Source organism: Panthera tigris, chromosome C1 (genome assembly GCF_018350195.1).
Source record: "Panthera tigris isolate Pti1 chromosome C1, P.tigris_Pti1_mat1.1, whole genome shotgun sequence".
NCBI lineage: Eukaryota > Metazoa > Chordata > Mammalia > Carnivora > Felidae > Panthera > Panthera tigris.
In genome coordinates this window covers 14,289,833-14,310,153 of record NC_056667.1, presented here as the reverse complement: position 1 = coordinate 14,310,153, position 20,321 = coordinate 14,289,833, and the positions used below count along the sequence as shown (strand labels likewise).

At 51.9% G+C, this 20,321-nt stretch overlaps 1 protein-coding gene across 11 annotated transcripts in view; it reads left to right on the top strand.

The window, feature by feature from the left end:
• The window catches only part of TMCO4 (transmembrane and coiled-coil domains 4), a 94,491-nt gene that overhangs the window by 21,304 nt on the left and 52,866 nt on the right, over positions 1-20,321 (top strand). For all 11 annotated transcript variants that reach the window (XR_006221543.1, XR_006221544.1, XR_006221541.1 and 8 more), the window contains exons 6-7: positions 13-40; positions 15,078-15,210. Coding sequence is in view for 6 of the 11 variants with exons in the window: in XM_042997452.1 (XP_042853386.1) it covers positions 13-40; positions 15,078-15,210 (161 nt within the window). In the remaining 5 variants the exon portion in view is untranslated. The remainder of the gene's footprint in view (positions 1-12; positions 41-15,077; positions 15,211-20,321) is intronic.

The following is a 20,321-nucleotide window of genomic DNA, read 5'->3' as shown; positions in this document are numbered from 1 at the left end:
CTTTTCCCCCAGGACCTTCTGAGCTTCTCCCTCCAGGATGGTGAGTTGATTTTCTAAGTTCTGTATGTTTGGGGTGCTCATCTCCACCCTTGGCCAGGAAAGCCAGTGACAGGTGTTGCGACCTGTGGACCTACCCCCCTGCCCCCACCGTGGTCTTTTGGTGCAGGGAAGGAAAGGGACCCTTGTGTAATGGGGGAGCCAGTAAACACTTTGTGCCAGACATTGTGCTCGATAGTTATTTCTCAAGGCCCCATAGTTTTACCTCCTAAGTAGCTCTTGGGTCTGGTCCCTTCGCTGTCTCCACCTGCCATCCCAGCCCCAGCTGCCATTGCCCCTTCCTGGCATCCTCACTGGCCTTCCTGCCTCCATTCCAGTCAGCACTTTGTTCTCACGCTGCAACTCAGTGATCTTTCCAGATGCACGTGGGAACACGCGCGGCTCCCACTGCCCTCAGGAGCGTGGCCCCCAGCCTACCCCGCCTCATCTCTCAGCACACCTGTCCCCCCTCTCCACAGCGGCCTCCCCAAGCGCCTGTGCTTCCTGCACCGTGGACTTTGCACATGCCCTTCCCTGCTCCTCTTATCCAGTTACTCCTACCTTGCCCTCAACCCTCCACTCAGGCATCTATTCCCTGGGGAAGCCTCTGCCCCCACCCCCTCACCCCCCCCCCCCCCCCACCCCCCCCCCCCCCCGTCTGGGATGCTCCTCCCAGCACCACATGGCCACAGCTGCAGTTGAATGGTCACGTGATTCTTTGCAGACTTCTCCTCCGGACCGTCAGTGCCAGGCAGGCAGAACCACATCTGGTTTCCTTCACCACGTGTTTCTAGTACCTAACATAGCACCTGGAACATAGTACATGCTCAGTAGCTATCTGTTGAATGAATTAAGGAGATAGATCTTACTGCCCCGTTTTGTGGATGAGGAAGTCGGCTCAGAGAGGTTAAGTGATTTACCCAAAGCTGCACAGCAAGTGGCGGTGTGGGATTCTACCTGCTTTCTTTCCTGGGGCTGTCATGACAAATTACCGTAAACTGGGCAGCTTGAAGCTGCAGAAATGTGTTCTCGCACAGCTCTGGTGGCCCGAATTCTGAAAGCAAGGTGTCAAGCAGGGTCTTGTTCCCTCTGAAGGCTGTTGGGGAGACTCCTTCTTGCCTCTTTCAGATTCTGCTAGCTCCCGGTGTTCCTCCGCCTGTGGCCGTATCTCTCTGGTCTCTGCCTTCATTGTCCCGCGGCTTCCTCCTCCCTTTCCTCTCCTCTCCTCGCCTCCTGTAAGGACGTTGTACAGGTTGTCCTCTTCTGGAGATCTTTAACGTAATTATATCTGCAAAGATCCTCTTTCCAAATAAGGTCACGTCCCCAGGTGTCAGGGCGTGGATGTGTCTTTTGGGGTCACCATTCAACCCCCGCAGCACCCAGGGTGCTCTCCATCAAACGCCTGGGCTGCCTCGTGAGCAGCCCCCTGCCCCCGTAGCTCCGCATCAGATTCTCCCCACCACCTCCTCTCTGCCCGGGCTCCCCTGTTACTGTGTGTGCGGCTTCTTCTGTTTCCTGAGCTGGCGAGGGGTTTTGGCACAAAGACCTCCGATGTTTATTCTGACGGCAAGCAGGGAGGAGGAACAGAGAATGACCGGTGAAATCCCAACCTCCAGACCATCACATGGGGCAAAATTTTGCGGGAAAAATCACAGAAAATTACATTAAAAAGGTACATAGGGAAAGTGGCACCAACTTCCCGTTGGGGCCCTGGCTCGTGGGGAGGGGAGGGTGGGAGGAGGAAGAAGAATGGAATCACGAGAACAGCATGTGCAGGAACACGGGAGGAAAGAGCACACGGGAGAAGGTCACTGGGGGCAGGAGCCCAGCGGGCAGGGCTTTGAGCCACCTTGGCGGCTGAGCTGGGGAAGACAGCAGGGTGCATTTCCCCTGGGCAGACTTTAGGAGGCGTCCCCATCGGCCAGGCGTGAGGAAACGTGGCCTCAGCGAGGGCAGCCGAGATTCTGGGGTGAAGGGCTGCCCCAGGAGTCATTCTGATGGAGAGACAGCAGAATGGCTGACGGACCAGATAGAGGGAATGCAGGAGAGCGACCAGGAGTGACGTCTCGTCTCTGGAATTCTGGCTGCCCGATGCCGGTTGCCTGCGTGTTCGGATCCAGCTGGGGAATCCTGGTGTGTGTCTTAAGTGACGCTTTCAGGCACAGTGGCGGTCAGGGACCCTAAGAGAGTAGGGAGCCTACACAAGCCCGACGCGACAGGTCACAGAAGCTGGTTTCTCACACACGCTTGCAACTAAAGCTTTGTTCAGTGCAAGGTCCGTGAGGATGGCAGGGCACAGAGGTCACCCTACCTTGGGGCTTCTTATTATGAGACGAATACATTTTTCTTTCGTATTGTTTTTAAAAAGAAAGAGTCTTAAGTCCCTGCTCTTCGCAGTGTGGTCCGTGGACCAGCGGCGTCAGCATCCGGGAACTTAGGTGGAAGGCCACACTCGGGCACCACCCAGGCCTACTGAACCAGAATCTGTGCATGGACAGGATCCCAGGTGGTTCCTTTATAGTCTGAGAAGCGCAGCTCTAAGGCTCAAAACCCAAAGTATATTTTTTGGTCCTCCTGCATCCAGACAAAATATTTTCACTCCATATCTCAGAGCTGAATGGGGCCCCAAGGGTGATTTGCTGAGCCCCTGGTCTTGGACACGTGTGGCATTAAGTAACACTCCTCTGTTTGCTGGCGAGGCTTGCCCCAGGAAGTGGCACAAGTGGTCTGAGAACATTGCTCAGTCATATCACTGCTTTTGGGTTTTTGGTTGTCGTTTTTTTTTTTTTTTTTTTTTTTAACAGAAGTAAGGGAGGGATAATCATGTCTGATTCTCCCGGACGCTCACAGAGGAAAGGATTTGAGTTTGCACGGAGGTCTGAGACCCAAGTGGCTGGAGAGCACAGACACTCTCACATTATAATCCTGTAATGACTAAGCCACCAGCCGAGCATTCACTGAGTGTCCACTGTTGCTGAGGGCTGTGCAGCACCCCTCCCCCCGGGTGGGGGGGGTGGGGCATGGTTGAGGCTGTTGCTTCCATTTTGTAGGTCTGAGACACATGGTCAAGGTCATCTTGGGTGAGCCTCTCATTTTTCCAAGTGGAGAGATTAAGGCCCAGAGAGGGGAAGAGGCTTTCCCAGGGACACACAGCGCCAGAGGCAGACTAGGAGTCAGACCCAGGTCTCTGGCCTCCCGGACCAGCACTTTGTCCCACTGCCTTACCACTGGGTGGGAGGAGAAGCTGTCCCAGTGCTCCTGCATTTGCCTCAGTTTCTCCCTTTCCTTACCTGGAGAGCCGTGTTCATCCCACCCCGCTTCCTGCCCCCCACCTGCAAACCACAAACCCTCCCGAGCACCCTCGAGCAGTTAGGACACAACTTACCCCTTCTGCTATGGGTGACCTTGGCCACAAGGTCTTGTTCTTGCAGAACAGTTGGGGTGGGTGTAAAACTGCGGGTCTTATGTCACCACCCGGTACGTCCCACGGACGTTCTCTGAGCCGCATTGAGCCCGGCACTGCCTTTTAGATTCTATTGACAGTAACCACCACTTGGCACCTGGCCCTTTTCACACATTGTTGCGTTTCACCCTCACAGCCACCTTTACTGCAGGCACCCCACCCACTTTACACATGAGCAAACCTCAGCTCAGAGTAACTGAGTAACTGGCCTAAGCTGGTGAGTGGCAGAGCTCGACTTTCCAAAACGAGTACTGCTAACCAAAACCTTAGCGGATTTTACCCCCAAGGGGTGGGATATCCAGAGGGGTCCCCACGGAATGTCATAGAAACCCGTCTCTGAATAACACCAGTCCCCGATTGCATCGGGGGGCCTTTGGCTTATCTGATGGCCTCACCAAGTGCCTGCAGACATGAACAAGAGTAGCTTCAGCAACACACTGGGACCCAGTGGGGGCAGGTGCTGGGGTTCCAAAGGTCTACAGAGGTCAGAGGTGGGACCCTGAAACCATCTAGACCGCCATCTCATAACATAGATGGGGAACTGAGGCCCAGAGATGGGACTGGCTCGCCAGTAGTTGTCATGGCTAACTCTTTATCCATATTAATGAAGAACCAGGGACCAAGAAGTGGGGGCATTTCGGGAGCCAGCCTGCCTGGGTGTTAAAGTTCAGGTTGTACTTTGGCAAGTAACTGAACGTCTCTGTGCCTCGGTTTCCTAAGGTGTCAAATGAGAGTAAGAGTAGTCTTTACAGGGTGGTGGTAAGGATCCAGTGAGAAACACATGCCAAGTGCTGTGAACAGAGCCGGCCATGAGTGCCGCTCACATGTGGTGGGGGTTAGACGTAAATGGCAAAGCCCTGGAAATCAGGAAAGCTGGATACTTACCCTGTCCCTGAGACGCCCTCGTTATGTGACCTTGATCAAGCCACTTAGCCTCTCTGAACTGCAATATCAAATAAAAATAAGGGACAACAGCCAGATGCTCCTTAAAAACAACAAACAAACAAAAACTGTCTTTGGTTCTAAGAGCACAGTTAGGGATCTTGGAAGGAGAAGATCAGGGTCATTGTTGGCCCATTTTTTTAGGTACTTACTTCCCCCATAAACTCCACGAGGACAGGGCCCTGGTCTGGCTTGTTCACCATTGCATCCCAACATCTACCATACCGATGGGCACGTAGTAGACATATAGTAATAGATGGATAGATGGAAGGGTGCATGGATAGAAGGATGGATGGATGGATGGACGGATGGATGGATGGATGGATGGATGGACGGATGGATGAAGAACAAGTGGACAGGTGGACAGAAGGGTGAATGGATGAATCAATGAATGGATAAATGGAAGGATGGATGGATGGATGGATGGATGGATGGATGGATGGGTGGATGGATGGCCTTCCTTTAGAGAATGAGCTTGGATATTAGCAAGGTGGTTTGTCTGAACTTGAGGGTTAAACCATCTTCTTCTACAGAGATTAATACAATAGGAAGAGGCTTTCTGTGCCCCTAGGTTTCTCTCTGGGTGTGACGTGGGGTGATTAGTCATGGAATCAGCCCAGGAAATCAGTATGAAAGACGGCATTTCTCAGAACTTCCTGGAAGTTTGACCTTTACCGACAGTACTGGGATCTTCGTCACCAGACGGTGCCATCTTGGCAGCTGGGTGGACTTGTGTGTGCGCTAATCATGTTCTCTTCATCCACTAACAACCCACCACACTCTTTCCCCACACAACTGAAAAAAATGAGTCTTCTCTATGTGAAGGTTCCACTGAATCCAAACTGATAGCTCTCAGCCAGGTTCCTCAAGCTCAGCACTATTGGCATTTGGGACTGGATCATTCTTTGTTCTGGGGCCGTCCATGCACTGTAGGACGTTGAGCAGCGCCCCTGGCCTCCACTCACTAGATGCCAGTAGCCCTTCCTGGGTTGTGACAACCAAAAATGTCTGCAAAGTTGCCAAATGTCGTCTGGGGAGCAAAAATGTCCCTGGTTGAGAACCAGTGCTCTAGGACCCAGAATTTGCCCATTTCAGGTGGGGCTGGTTTATGTACAGCTGGTAGTCTTTATAAGTTATCCTAGTTGCTCTCCTAGGTTCTGCACGTGGATTGGGAATTGCTACACAGTATATAATCCTCAGGTCAACTGCTGAGGAAGGCAATATTACCCCCACTGACCGGGGAGGCAATCAGGCTCAGGAGGTTAAATGAGTAGCCCAGGGTTACATTTCAAAGGAAGTTTCGAAATTCCATTTAAGGCAAAGTGAGTGTCACCGTGAGCTCTGCGCTGGTGGCCAGGAAACTTCACCTGAATCGTGGGGTTTGCCCTCTGTACTCTGAATCCAAAGATAGCATCGACTCCAGGCTATGGGACTGGACGTCCAGGCAGTCTTCGCACAGACTCGGTTCTACTTTGTGAGGTCTTTATTACTGAGTTGCAAACCCTCCCTCCCTGATGAATCAGAGAAGACTGAGGTGTTGGTGTTTTGGCGTGGTGAAATCGCAGACACCATCACCTGATTGCTGAGTTTTTTTGTCTGCAACTTGAGATTCATGCAACCTGTTATCGGTATCAAAAACCAGTCCAAACACCGGCAGGTAAGAACTGAGCACCCACTGTGTGCGCCTGGTCCTGTGCGAGGCCCTGAGAGTAATTCTCCTCATAGCTGATACTCCTTGAGGGCCCACTGTGTGCACACCCTGAGCTAAGCCTTTATACTAATTCATTAAACGCCACAGTGACCCTAATGCGCAGATGCTATTACTGTTTCCATTTTACAAAAGAAGAAACTGTGGCCCAGAGAGAGAAATAACCTGCCTAAGGTCACACAGCTGCAAAGCGGTGGGGCCAGGGTTCAGACACAGGCAGCGTGGTTCTAGAGTCTACTCTTAGCTCCTGCTGTGCGTCCCACGTAGGTGGAAATTGATTAAAAAATCCTCTTCCTCGTAGCTGACTTTGAGGAGATTTGACAAGGTCAGAATTGAGAGGGGGGTACCCCGGGTGGCAGGAAGAACGAGAAGGTGGAGCTGAAGGACCATGACCTTGAAGTAGCCTTGTCACCACCCTCATGCCCTTAATTGCCCCCCTGAAATAAGCCGTGGACGGAAAAGGCAGGCGTCATACCCGGAACAATCCGAGTTCAGTTCCTGCCCTGTGAGGGGGGGGCCGTCCGAAAGGTCACATCCCTCCATCTGTGTTCTGCGTCGCAAAGTGAAGACGCTAGGCAGACAGAAAAGCTTAAACCCAGGGCCTAGTGGTGGGCAGCGTGGGATGGCGCTAGATTCTTTATATGCAAAAAAAGTTCACTTAGTGTAAAAATGGGGATACATTTTCTCGAAGTTTCTAAAAGTCGGTCAGTTGAGGGGCGCCTGGGTGGCTCAGTCGGTTAAGCGTCCGACTTCGGCTCAGGTCACGATCTCGCGGTCCGTGGGTTCGAGCCCCATGTCGGGCTCTGTGCTGACAGCTCAGAGCCTGGAGCCTGCTTCGGATTCTGTGTCTCCCTCTCTCTCTGACCCTCCCCTGTTCATGCTCTGTCTCTCTCTGTCTCAAAAATAAATAAACATTAAAAAAAAATTTTTTAAGTCAGTCAGTTGAGGGGATGCTGGCACAGCAGGCTGAGTGACAGTTGTATGTGTACAGCCTGAGACGTGTGTCCTCAGACCCTCGGGAGAGGAGTGAACAAGCCCCCGGCCTGCCTAACACGGTGCACGGTGTGGACACTAGCAGGGTAGTACCTCCTGTCCTGACTTCTTAGCCGGGGTCTTCGCATAAGAAGTTCTGTCTTTCTCTGTCTCTCCCAAAAATAAATTAAAAAAAGAAAAAAGAAAACGTGGGGAGGGCAGCCTTGTTATTACAAGACCTGGGGTGCAGCCGCATTTCGCACCGCGTTCCAGAGGTGCTGCTTGGCCTCTGGTGCCCAGGACAACGCTGGACAATGACGTGCAAAATGCAGTAGCTTCTCTCTTGGGAGATGCTGGGGGAGGAAGGAGCCCAGAAGGGCGGGTTCTGGCCCCTGGCTCTGTCATGAACACCCTGGGTGACTTCAGACACGCCCCTTGCTCTTCCTCGGCCAGAGGGACCAGCTGGGCACCAAGGGGTTCCGCAGTACGTGGTTATGTGTCTGAGGTGGGCACTGGGGCTGCTCAGCAGCGGTGTGGGGGCTGGCACGCTCCTGCCCCCTGGTGGCAGAGCTGAGATCCCTAGGTTCCCCACACCAGCCCGTCACTACCCACCCACCCCCGCCCCCGCTCCCCCCCCTCCCCCCCGCCACCGACCACCACACCAAGATTATCTAAAGAACAGGGTGATTTGTCACCTTTATATGTGCTTGTGGACCATGGCCTAGGGCCATGCCTGGAATTGTGTGCACACGCTACATACCCCTGAACACGGAACACGGAAAATAGGGTTTGTCGCTGACCTCACGGGATTGCCCTAGAACCCCCAAACTCACTCCGTAGTCGATTTGCCTTTTTTTTTTTTAAACGTTTATTTATTTTTAAGACAGAGAGAGACAGAGCATGAGCGGGGGGGGGGGGGTCAGAGAGAGAGGGAGACACAGAATCGGAAACAGGCTCCAGGCGCTGAGCTGTCAGCACAGAGCCCAACGCGGGGCTCGAACTCACGAACCGCAAGATCATGACCTGAGCCGAAGTCGGACGCTTAACCGACTGAGCCACCCAGGCGCCCCTAGATTTGCCTTTAAAAGACAGGCACAGAGGGGCGCCTGGGTGGCTCAGTTGGTGAGGCATCCAACCTCGGCTCAGGTCATGATCTCGTGGTTCATGAGTTTGAGCCCCGCATCGGGCTCAGTGCTTGACAGCTCAGCGCCTGGAGCCTGCTTCAGATCCTGTGTCTCCCTCTCTCTCTGCCCCTCCCCTGTGAATGCTCTCTCTCCAAAAATGAATAAACATTAAAAAAAAAAAAAAGCCACAGTGTAATGAACAGAAACGGCATCAGATAAGCCCCGCATCGTTATCCAGGCTCCATCACTCTCTCAGATGAGTGACTTAGAAAGTTTCCCTGCTTCTGGGCTTCCCTCTTGTACAAAGCTGAGCATCATCATTCCAAGCTCCTAAGACCGTTGGGAGGGCGGCCAATCACACGTGCAAGCTCCTGGGGTGGTGATACCTGGCACTTTAGTAGGGGTGCCGTGGACAATGATTTTCCTTCCCGCCCAGGTAGCACAAGGGGCCATCTTGATCATGCCCCTGCCTCTGGGCATCAGGGTGCCCAGACCTTCTCAGACCAGGACGCCCCCTCTGTATTTCTCATAGTGGGGACCACCTGCTCGAGGATTGCCTGGGGAGCCTGTTAAAGGTGCAGATTCCTGAGCCCCATGCCAGACCTGCACGTGGGGCCTGGAGATCTGAATTTTCACCAGCTCCCCTGTGACCTCCCATTGTGGGTCTCAAGACCGCAGGTCACCACATCTGCATTCACATGCTCACTGACTTGGAGATTCCCGTCTCCTGAGGTCCCGAGAGGTGGGGGTGCAGAGGCTGCCCTGGGGCTGCTCCAAGCCCATCTGACCTTGGACTTTTGCAGGTTCCTCCCAGAGAGGGTGGGGGGACGGTGAGGGTGGGGACAGGTACCCTGGGGCTGACCCTTAGATCTCTGAGCTGGAAGGGACCTCAGGAGACCAGCTTCTCTGGCCTTAGTCCTTTGGGTGGGTTTCCAGAAGTGCCAGCCCAGACGCTGGACTGGGACAGGAGCAGCCGGGGTGGTCGTGGGGTCCCACTGCCCACTGCCAGGCAGGCTGGGGAAGATCAAAGCCTGACACAGATTCGAGGGGAGGCCAGGAGGGAGGAGCGGAAGCCAAAAGCCATGTGTCAGCTTGGGAGGTGCGTCAAGACCGTGTTTTGCTGTCTCAGCTGCGACTCCTGTGTTCTGGGCCAGGACAAGGGCACAGCCTCTGCAGCCAGACTGCCCGCTTCACCACTCACCAGCTGGGCGACCCGGGGCAAGCGACCAAGCTCTCTGTGCCTCTGTTTCCTCTTTGATTAAATGGAGATACCATAGCAGCTGCCTCCTGTAGTGGCTGTGAGGGTTCAGGGAATCAGTGCATGTGGAGGGCAGCACCAAGTGTGGTTTCGAGTGAGCAGTGCATACATGAAGCTTCTAGTATGAATATGATTATTAATCGCAGGGTGTTTCTGCCAGAAGGGGATACGAATCTCTTCCAGCATAATTATGCTCCCCTATTTTGGACCTCTCCCAACTGAGATCCGTTCGTTCGCTCGTTCGTTCATTCCTACAATACTCCATTCTTCACTCTTACAAAGATAATTACACATCTGCTTGGTTTTAGGCACAGAGCTAGGTGCTAGGGATGTACAATGAATTTATAGCTTATTTCGTAGAAGGAGAGACAAAAATGATAAACTAGTAGGCAAATTGAAAAGTTTTAGGGGCGCCCGGGTGGCTTAGTCGGTGAGCGTCCAACTCTCGATCTCGGCTCATGTCATGATCTCACTGTTTGTGGGTTTGGGCCCCGCGTCAGGCTCCGTGCTGACAGCGTGGAGCCTGCTTGGGATTCTCTCTCTGTCTCCACCCCTCCCGCACTTGCATGCGCTCTCTTTCTCTCAAACTAAATGCACATTAAAAAATAAATAGATAGGGGGTGCCTGGGTGGCTCAGTTGGTTAAGCCTCCAACTCTTGATTTCAGCTCAGGTCATGATCTCACGGTTTGTGGGTTCGAACCCCATGCCTGGCTCTGCATTGATGGTGTGGAGCCTGCTTGGGATTCTCTCTCTCTCTCTCTCTCTCTCTCTCTCTCCCCCTCTCTCTCTGCTCCCCCATCTCTCAAAATAAATAAACTTAAAAATGAATAGATAAATAAATAAAACTAAAAATTAAGCTTTAAATGGTGATAAGAAAATACCTCCTGATAAAGGGATAAAAAGCAGTAGAGTCAGGGAGGACTTCTCAGAGGAGGCAGCACTTAAGGAAGGAACTGAGTGATAAACAGGTCCGAGAGAGTATGCTAGGCGCTGTGAAGACTTTGACATTCGAGAGTAATTCATCACTGTAAGAGATGACCCTACCCAGAGGAGGAGAGAGGCCTTACTCAGTAAACCCGCTGTCTCCTTTGTCTCCTGGGGAAGCAGGACTCAGATGGTCCTGGAAACAGGGAATAAGTCTCGGCTGGAGGCAGGAAGCAGAAAAGAGTGGGCATGTCAGAGAATCCTGGCAGACAAGGGAGAGCTTCAGTTAGTTAATGAGCCAACACGTCTTACTAATTGCCGAGCATCGTCCAGGGCACTGGGAGACAAGGAACAAAGCCAAGGTTTCTGCCCTCGTGGGCCTGACTCTCTGGTGGGGAGAGCCGGACAATAACTCTATCCACGGATCCAACAGTGGTGGGAACCGGGGGTGGGGACAGCATGACCAGAAGCGGGTTGCTGTACTTTAGAGGCTGATGGCTTCTCTAAGGAGGTGATATTTGCAACCTGAGTGATGAGAAGGGACCAGCCTGGCAGAGCTCCGGGAGAGGAGCTTTCGAGTTAGAAAAGCAAGCGCAAAGGCCCTGGGGTGGGAAAGAGCTTGCCTTCCTGTTGGGCCAGATACTGGTGCATGACACAGGAATCAGTGGAAAGTGATGCGGGAGAGGGAGGGTGGCTAGGGGCCAGCTAATGTACAGCCTTGTGGACCAGGGGAGGAAGTGTGGATTTCATTCTGAGTGCACTGGGAGAATTTTTAGTTGGGGAGAGAGCGCGATCTGCCGTATGACTTTGCCCTTCTGGCTGCTGTGTGGCAAGTACAGTGCTGGCAAGAGTGAGATGAGTACCTGCGTGACGGCTGGTAGTTGAAGAGGGAAGGTGGTCACAGGGGCAGCGGCAGGCGGCGGTGGTGGGAATCGGGTGCCAGGGTCAGACTCAGGATAGATTGTGGAGGTGCAGCTGACGGCACTGGCGGGACTGGATGTCGGGGTAGGGCAACAAGAAAAACCAGGAACAAGGCCCAGGCGTTTGACCTGAGCTCCACAGCAGGATAGTCGGGCCCTTGGGCAGTGAACTTGGGCCACCCGGCAAGCTGGCTGCAGAGACCAGAAAACCCCAGTGTCAAGGTTGCCGGAGGCTCCTGCCTCTCCCCAACTGCCCACCACCTGCCTTAAAAGAACCTCAGCCCCAAATCCTGCAGCCTGGCCCCCAGTGACCCTTACAGGAGGCTGACGTTCCAGAACCCCGTGCCTGAGAATATCTTGGGAGGTTAATCTCCTGTGCATCTGGTAACCTATATTCCAGAAGCTGAATCACTGCTGGCTTAACCAGTGGAGTATGAATTAGCAGGTAATTATGATTGCCACCAATTAATCCCCATGGCCAAGGCTGGCTTAATTTCCACAGCTCGACTATCACCTGGGTGCAGTCGTCTTTGATCCTTTGAGAAAGTGAGGAGCTCCCGTGTGAGGCTTTAACTGACCTAGTGATCCCAAGCCACGACGTGTCTGTTCCCCAGCACGTACACAGTTGCTTGTCTAAGGAGGCAGTCCAGGACAGCAGGGCAAAGGCTACCAGATCGTGGCTCGCTCTGAGTGCCCTAGTGCACGGAAGGAGCTGGTCTATTCCACAGAAGCTGAAACTTCAGGACTTTGGGGGGGGGGCTATGTCATGTTGAAGGCTAGCCACCGCTACTTTAGTATAATGTGATGGCCCACACTGCGGACACCCAGCGCAGGAGTCTAATTCCGTGACATTCATCAGGGGCCGCTCGTGGACCAGGAGTCCTCTCCTCAAAACTTTGTGAGGTGACTCTCACCACTTCCGTTTTCCACCTGAATGAGGACGTGCTATTTGCCCAGGGTCAGACACACAGAGAGGGTCCCTACCCGGATCTGTCAAGTTACTCATTGAACATTTATTCTTTGTGGCAAACACTATGCTAAGGACTAAAGATAGAGCAGTGGTTACCCTTATAACATTTATATTTCGGGAGGAGAGACAAACAAGTAAATGAATATATGAGACAGTAGGAAGCTCTGTGCGGAACGAAATGCAGGGAAAAGGAGTGGAGAGTGCTGGAGGGATGGTCAGGGAGGCCTCTCTGGGCAGGACGATTTAAACAGAGACCTGAGGGCCGCCCGGGTGGCTCAGTCGGTTAAGCATCCGACTTCCGCTCAGGTCATGATCTCACGGTTTGTGGGGTTCGAGCCCCGTGCTCTGTGCTGACAGCTCAGAGCCTGGAACCTGCTTCAGATTCTGTGTCTCCCTCTCTCTCTACCTTTCTCCAACTCGTGCTCGCTCACTCTCTCTCTCTTTCAAAAATAAACATTAAAAAATAAACAGAAACCTGAATAGGGAGATGCCCCACATGAAGATCTGAGGAATGAGCCTTTTTAGGTAGTGGAAACAGCAAGTGCACAGGCCCTGAAGCAAGAACATTCTAGAAGGCAAGGTCAGGGACTTTGACCAGGGGGTCTCATAGGTCAAGTTAGGGTTTGGATTTGGTTCTGTCATGACCAGTTTCTTCATTATCACCAAAGAAAAAAGAAAGCACAGTGAGACCCCTGACTGGAGTCCCATCTCCAGTCATGGAGTTGTTTCTGGGTTGGGGAAGAATCAAGGAGGGCAAGTGGGAGACTGAGGGAGGGAGACCCGAGAGCAGAGTCAGGAGTAACAGCAGCTCTGTGCCTCCGACTCCCGGCCCCCAGGCCAGTGGTCCTCAAATCTGGCTGTGCACCTGCAGGGACAGGCCCCGGGGGCCCGTCCCACCACTATGGAACCAGAATCTCTTGGTGGGGGGGAGTGGCACTCAGGGGTCCGAGTAACACCCCTCTTGTCCCCACCAGAGTTTGGAGCCAGTTGGGTGAGGCAGAGGGGAGCCCCAGTGTCAGCGGATGACAGGAGACTATGGTGGCAGTTTGGGGGCTTGAGGTGCTGACATGCCTCACCCCGAGGGGCCTCGCTGCCCCGCTAAGCTCACCATGTGGCCAGGTTCTCTACAGAGAACAGGGACCACCAGACTGTCCTGGTCGGAAAGGCCGCCCTCCCAATGGAATGGGGTGGGGGCGGGGAAGAAGCAGGGAAAGGACGCATTAGAGCTGCTTTTGGATAAACTAAGGGTCCCGGGCCCTTGGGCTGTGAGGGTGAAGGAGGAGGATGGGTGTATTCCCAGTCTCGTTTGGGTGGCTGAGCCGTGTCACTCTCTGACATGGGGCACCCTCAGGTCCCCCACTCTGCACTAACCAGATACTGATGCATTCTTACAAGCTTCCGGGCTATAATAAATAGAGCTTGGACAGACCACCTTTGATCGCTTAATTTTTCCAATTAGAAAATTAACCCAAGCTCATTATGGATAATTTTGGAAAGATGGAAAAAAAATCCTATTTGGTATATTTCTCTCCCTTTTTCCTATGCAGTATTTTGTTTTTTTTTTTTTTTTCCCTCAGTTGGGCCCTGATGCCATATTATCAAGAAATCTCTCCATTTGAAAATTTCTTTCATTACATAAGCATTTTTTTCAGATTTACAAACTTCTTAGGAATCTTTTTTTTTTTTAATGGCTTATTCTCCACAGGGTGGACATGCTGTGGTTTACCTGTCTAACCCCCTGATGTTAGAAGTCTCCAGATTGTTATCACTCTCACCTTATAAAGTAGGGCCTTCACTTACTGTTTTCTACATCTGGGATTGTTTTCTTAAGATTTAGAGTTTCAGAGGGGCACCTGGGTGACTCAGCCGGTTGAGCATCTGACTTTGGCCCAGGTCATGATCATGTTCGTGGTTCAAGCCCCGCATCGGGCTCTGTGCTGACAGCTCGGAGCCTGTAGTCTGCTTCAGATTCTGTATCTCCCTCTCTCTCTGCCCCTTCCCCCACTCGTGCTCTGTCTCTCTCTCTCTCTCTCTCTCTCTCTCTCTCTCTCTGTCTCTCTCTCAAAAATAAACACTTAAAAAAAAGATTTAGAGTTTCAGAAATGGAATTCCTGGGCCAATGGGGATGCACACCTCCTCCCACCCACTTTTTGTTAATTGTGGCAAAATACACGTAACATATACTTTAGTATTTTACCCACTTTTAAGTGTATGGTTCAGTAGCATTCCCCAATTCGCCATGTTGTGGTCCCACCACCGTCCATCCATCTCCAGAGCTCTTTTCATCCTGCAAAACTGAAAGTCTGTCCCCATCAGCACTGACTCCCCTTGTCCCCTCTCCTAGCCCCCGGCAGCCATTCTCCTTTCTGTCTCTACGATTTTGGGGGTGTGCACTGTGCTCAGGTTTTGATCCATATTGTCAAATTGCTGCCCTCGGCGGTTAAAATCAACACACACTCCCAGCAGCGATGTCCTCGAGCACCTACCTGTTTTCACCACCTTCTTCACAGCTCTGGGGTTGGAAAAAACTCATCTTTGCTCATTTGACTGGTGAAAAAGACCACCTTACTCCCGATCAGTGGTTTTCATTGTTGCGCGCTATTCCGTCTGGGAGTCTGTCCTGTGGTTTAACGGACCGCTTCCCTGGGGTTGGGCATGTAGGACGTTTCCAGGGTGTGGGTTTTATCCGTTACACCGCTGTTAATGTCTCTGTGCTTAAAGGCCAAACTGATTCTCTGCCCTTGTGTCTCTCTTTCAAGGGTGTTATGATGCACGGGCCCGAGTCCTCATTTGCCACATGACCTCCCTCTTCCAAGTGCCCGTGGGGGAGCTGGATCTCCTTGAAGAGACGTTCCTTGAGAGCCTGAAGGAAACCAAAGAGGAGGAATCTGAGTAAGGGAGCCCTGTGACCCTAGCTCCACTTGCCAGGAATCAGGAATTGCACTTTTCGGATAACAGAGGTTCCCCTTCTGTCCCCACCACCCCATTAAGAGATGGTCCGTTGAAGTGGAAGGAGCACTGGACCGAGAGTCCCAGTGCAGCCCTGACTTGCTGTGTGGCCTTACCAAGTCGCTTCCCCTCTCGGGGGCCCCAGTCCTCAATTGTAGGAAATGGGGGTCGAATGGATTATTCCTGAGGCCTGTGAGTCTATAACTTTAACACTGATGGCCCCAACACCCCGCTCCTCCGCCTCAGGCTCTCATGACGTCTTGTCCATGGGCTGGAGTGGCCTAGATTAAAGTCCTACCTCTGACACCCAGCTGCTTTTTGAACTTGGGCAGGTGCTTCCCGCCCCCCCCCCCCCCCCGCCGTGTCTCTAAACCACACTATTCTTATCTGTAGAATGGGTGTAAGGATAGAGTCTTCCCAGGGTCACTGTGAAAAACGAATGGGATCCCGTAGAGGGCTTGGCCTGGGGCTGGCACAGAGCAAGTGCTCAGTAGATATGAGGCCTTCCCTTCCCCCACGGCCGCCTATACCTACCAGCTGCAGAGCGACTTTGCTATCTCTGTGTGGTCAGGAGTGTGCAGAGGGAAAGTATCCTGGTAACTTGGCCAGAGCTCAGCTCCTTGGGGAACACCTCACGCAGGATCTGATCCCAGAGCAATAAAGCCAATCCCAGTCACAGCCTAATTGCAGGCTCCTTGAACCAGGCACGTCTTCCAGCGTCCTTTTGGTCTGGGCCGCCATGGCTATCTTTGAGCAGCCGGGTTGAGCCAGTTCAACCCCACTGGGAAGTTAGCTTTGAAGCCAGGTTCAGGGCTGGAGCTGCCCTCCTGCCAGGAAGGGGTTGGTTCCTTGAGAAAGGGGGAAACTGGATCTGTTGAAATCACCTGAAAACCGGCTTGTTTTGACTCCCAGAGCTGGGTCAGTAAAGAAACACCCGGAGCCAGGCCAATTCCCATAACCACAAGCACCGCCCAGATTCTTTGGATGTATCGCCCACGCACGCACACACATACACACACATGCACACACACGCCTTGAGATGAAGGGAGAGCTATTTGGTTTTGTTAGCTATTTGTTTGGAAATCTTATCATCCGAAAAAACGTATCGTCCAGAGGATTTGTTCTGATAATACTAGTAATGCCAGATCAGGGACCCTGTGAAACAAGTTCTAATATGGCCACTTCTCGGCATGTGACATTGGGGAAATTATTTAACTTCTCTGGGCTTCAGTTTGCTTTTCTGCAAAATGGGGATAATAATAGCACCCTCCTTCTAGGTCTCTCGTAGGGCTCAAATGAGTTCATACGAGTGCTCTGAGCAGGCTTCGCATGGAGTAAACTAGTTGATAAACATCATCATTTGCTGTAGTACAGTCATCATTGCTGATATTCCCTTTCCTCAAAAAATACTCCACGTGTGTAATTTTTTTAATTCCAATTTAGGGACCATAGAGACCTCCCAGGTTCTACCTGTGGGCTCCGGAAGAGTCTGAGACCCAGAGGAAGCTAACAACTGTTGGGCCAGGAGACCTAGGCTCAGCCTAGTCTCAGCGTGATTCTGTTAAGTGTCTGTGTGGCCCTGGGCATGTGGCTTTCCCTCTCTGGTCAACAGCACCAGTTTTTTTTTCACCTACACAAGTACAAGATCAAATTTTGTGCAGGTTTCTTTTAGCTCCAAGGTTTGCATTTCTGCAAGGTGAGCTTATCACTCGACACCCTGAGGCGATCCTTTGCTACTCTAGTTCAGGTGTAAGGTACCACATTGCTATTCTCAGGTCCCCGTCTGAGCCCTGAGGCCATCCAGGCTTCCCCCACAGGCTTGGTGACCTCCCTTCTCTGTGCCTCATTTCCTTCACCTCCTACATGGGGGTAATGGCAGTATCCCCGTCATAGGGCTGTTGCAAGGATCAAACGGCTACATATCAAAAACTTGGAAGAATGCCCTAGCACATAGTAGGTGCCAGTAAATATTGGCTGCTGTGCTGCTGGAGGCTGATACTGATCACATCAGAATGACATGGTCAACGTCTAACTTTCACTGAGCCCTTAGTAGATGCGGGACAAGATGGGCACACAAGCCCCTGAGGGTTTCGCAGAAGAAGAAACAGAAGGTCAGAGGGCTGACTGCCTCACCCGAGGTTGTACCACTGGCCAGTGGCACCTTCAGACTCAACTACCATATCCCTCTGAACGGCCCTTAGTACATCCCTCCCCTCATGGTTGACAAGCCCCAGTTCCTTCCTTCCTTCTGAAAAAAAGCAGTAAAGATAATTCTTAACGGGGCTTTCTGAGTGTTTACTAGGAAAGTGTCTCCAGACCTCCCAGAAATAAACTCACCATCTGTGAACTGGAGAAGGTGATTAAAAAAGAAAACAACAAGAAGGTGGTGGTGATGGTGATAAGGGTAAGAACCACCCTGTCTTGGGAGAGGAGATAGCCGTGGGCGACATTTATTTGTGGATCCGTGAGACGGGCGGTGTGGGTGTCTCGCCCTTCACTATCTATGGCTTCAGCCTCTGGCCTGGGAAGGCTCACATGGAACGCCAACTCAAGGTCATTTCTAGCATCCTAAGGCATGAATGTGGCCAGGACCATAGGTAGGATGGCAGAGATTGGCCTGGTATCTAACCCGTAGGCAGTCAGTGATGGGGACAGGGTTCCATTTGGATTTAGTGTTGTGATCTGAATTCCCACTTCCTAATGTAGGAAGCATTGTAGACGTAACTCCGAGCCAACATTGTGGTGCTTTAGATGTTGAAATTCACACAATGGAATTAATTGCAGGGGTAAAATGCTGTGATAATTAACGATGATTGGGAAGGCTATTCATTTTACGTACAAAACAGTTATTAACATTTGGGGACTTAAATAAGGAGATTAGTTCAGGTAAACATTAGAGAGGGAATTAGCTGAATAACTCTGGGGAAAATACTGTATTCTCTTTGATTCAGCAAATTTTTATGAACATTCCAACAATAATACAAAGCTGAATACTAGAGATTAGAGTGTATCATCCATCTAATCTTTGTAAAATTGATTTGATTGTACCAGGACTCATACATTGAAATAAAACAGCTTCAAGAACCACATTTGCTTTTTAGTTATTTTATTCCCTTTAGGCTCTGAGTTTCCCCTTCCATAAACTCAGCTAAAAGGGAAGATTATCTAGTATCATGGATGTGCAGATGTCGCTGCAGGAACAATGTGGGAGCAGAAATTTATGAGATTTTTATGACATTCCAGATTTGTCCTAATATCTCAGAAGTTTTATTATTGATGGTGATCGGCCTATTCTCTGGCTGAATATTTAGCCAAAATGCCGCGCTGGCTTTGTAGATGTGGGCAGTGATTGGGGGGATAGATACTGCAGCAATACGTTTACGTCCAGTCCTTGTTGGAGTGATTAGGTCCTGCTCAAGAAACGTTTTCTGAGCACCTTCCAGGTCCCAAGCCCTGGACAAGCTGCTGAGGGTGGCGAGCAAGAAAGGTCCTATCTGTGCAATCCTCCAACTCAAGATACAGAGGGTCCCTGGACGGCTTGTTCCAGGTCCAGCTTTCCTACCGTCCTGCCCAGAGCTTCTGGCCCAGGAAGTGGTGCCTTTTCTCCTTTTAACGTTTATTTATTTTTAAGAGAGAGAGAATATGTGCAAGCAGGAGAGGGGCAGAGAGGGGGGGACAGTGCTGATTGCAGACAGCCCGATGTGGGGTTCGAACTCACGAACTCATGAACCGTGTGATCGTGCCCTGAGCCGAAGTGCCATGCTTAAAGCGACTGAGCCACCCAGGGCCCCCCCCCCCTGCCGTGGGTGCTTTTAACAGCTACCCTGGGGGCTTGTGATGCAGTTGAGACAAAGCCCCACCCTTTGAAAAACAATGGTCTAGAATTCCATGTTGAGGACAGAGGGTTAGGGGCCCCAGAGTCAGGGCTCAGCCAGGCTTCCTGGAGGAGGAGTGATGTCATCTTGAATGGTGACTAATGTTTAGCCAGTCAAAGGAAGGTGAGAAGGTGAAACCGTGGAGGTCCCAGGAGCACAGGGACTGAGGCGTAGGCAGTGTGTTTTTGGAGGGCAGAGTGTGAGAAAGTAATGAGCAGTGAAGCTGGAAAGGAGGCAGGGGCCAGGTGTCATGTCGGGAAGGTGACGCTGCCCTCACTCAAGGCAGAGGGAGGACACAGAGGTGGGGAGGGAGGGAGGCAGACAGTCGGGGTTATACTGCATATATCGCTACGGTGGTGCTGTCCATATCCCCCCATCGCCAGGCCCTAAGGGAGAAAATCGAGGCTCGGAAGCATTGGCTGACCCAGAGAGATCATGGCAGAGCCGGGCTCAGATACCTCTGCCCCGAACTTCCGGACTGTTTCCCAGCCCGAGTTGGTTAAACGAGATGCCGCTGATTCACAGACCCAGCCGCTTGTCGCAGTGCGCGATCTTATGGCACGTCCTCAGCAGCTTGCGTTTTACCTCAGACCTTGAACCCTGCCGAAAGCAGCTCATTCCCAGTCTTCCTGTTTGCCTGGAATGGTGCTAGCAATTAAGGGCCAAAGTGTATCTCCAGCCTTGTGTGTAGGAATAAGTCGTGGTAATAAAAAGAACGATAATAGCAGCAAACATACCGACCCATTACAATATGCCAGCCACTGGATGTGGATGATCTCACTTACCCTCATGACGCCCCCAGGGATTAAGTGCTATTATTATCCCCACTTGGGCGAGGCAGGTCAGACTGGTGCTTAGTCACACAGTTAGTAAGTGGCTCTCCCATCGGGATGGACTGGGTTTTGCTGCAGTAACAAATGACCTCCACATCTCGATGGCTGACAGCAGCAAAGCTGTGGGTCCTGTTTCCCAGTACTTGTCCACTGCACACCCCGGTGGCTTTAGTCCACGCTGTCTTGGGCCTGGGGTGACAGAGTGACTTCCATCTGGAACGTTGCTGATTCAGGGCAGAGCAGGACACTCATCTGACTGACTCTTAAAGATTGTGCCACAAGTGATACAGCTCCCTCCTGCCTACGTTTCAGTGGCTGAAGTGGGTCACGGGGCCCCTCAGTTCCA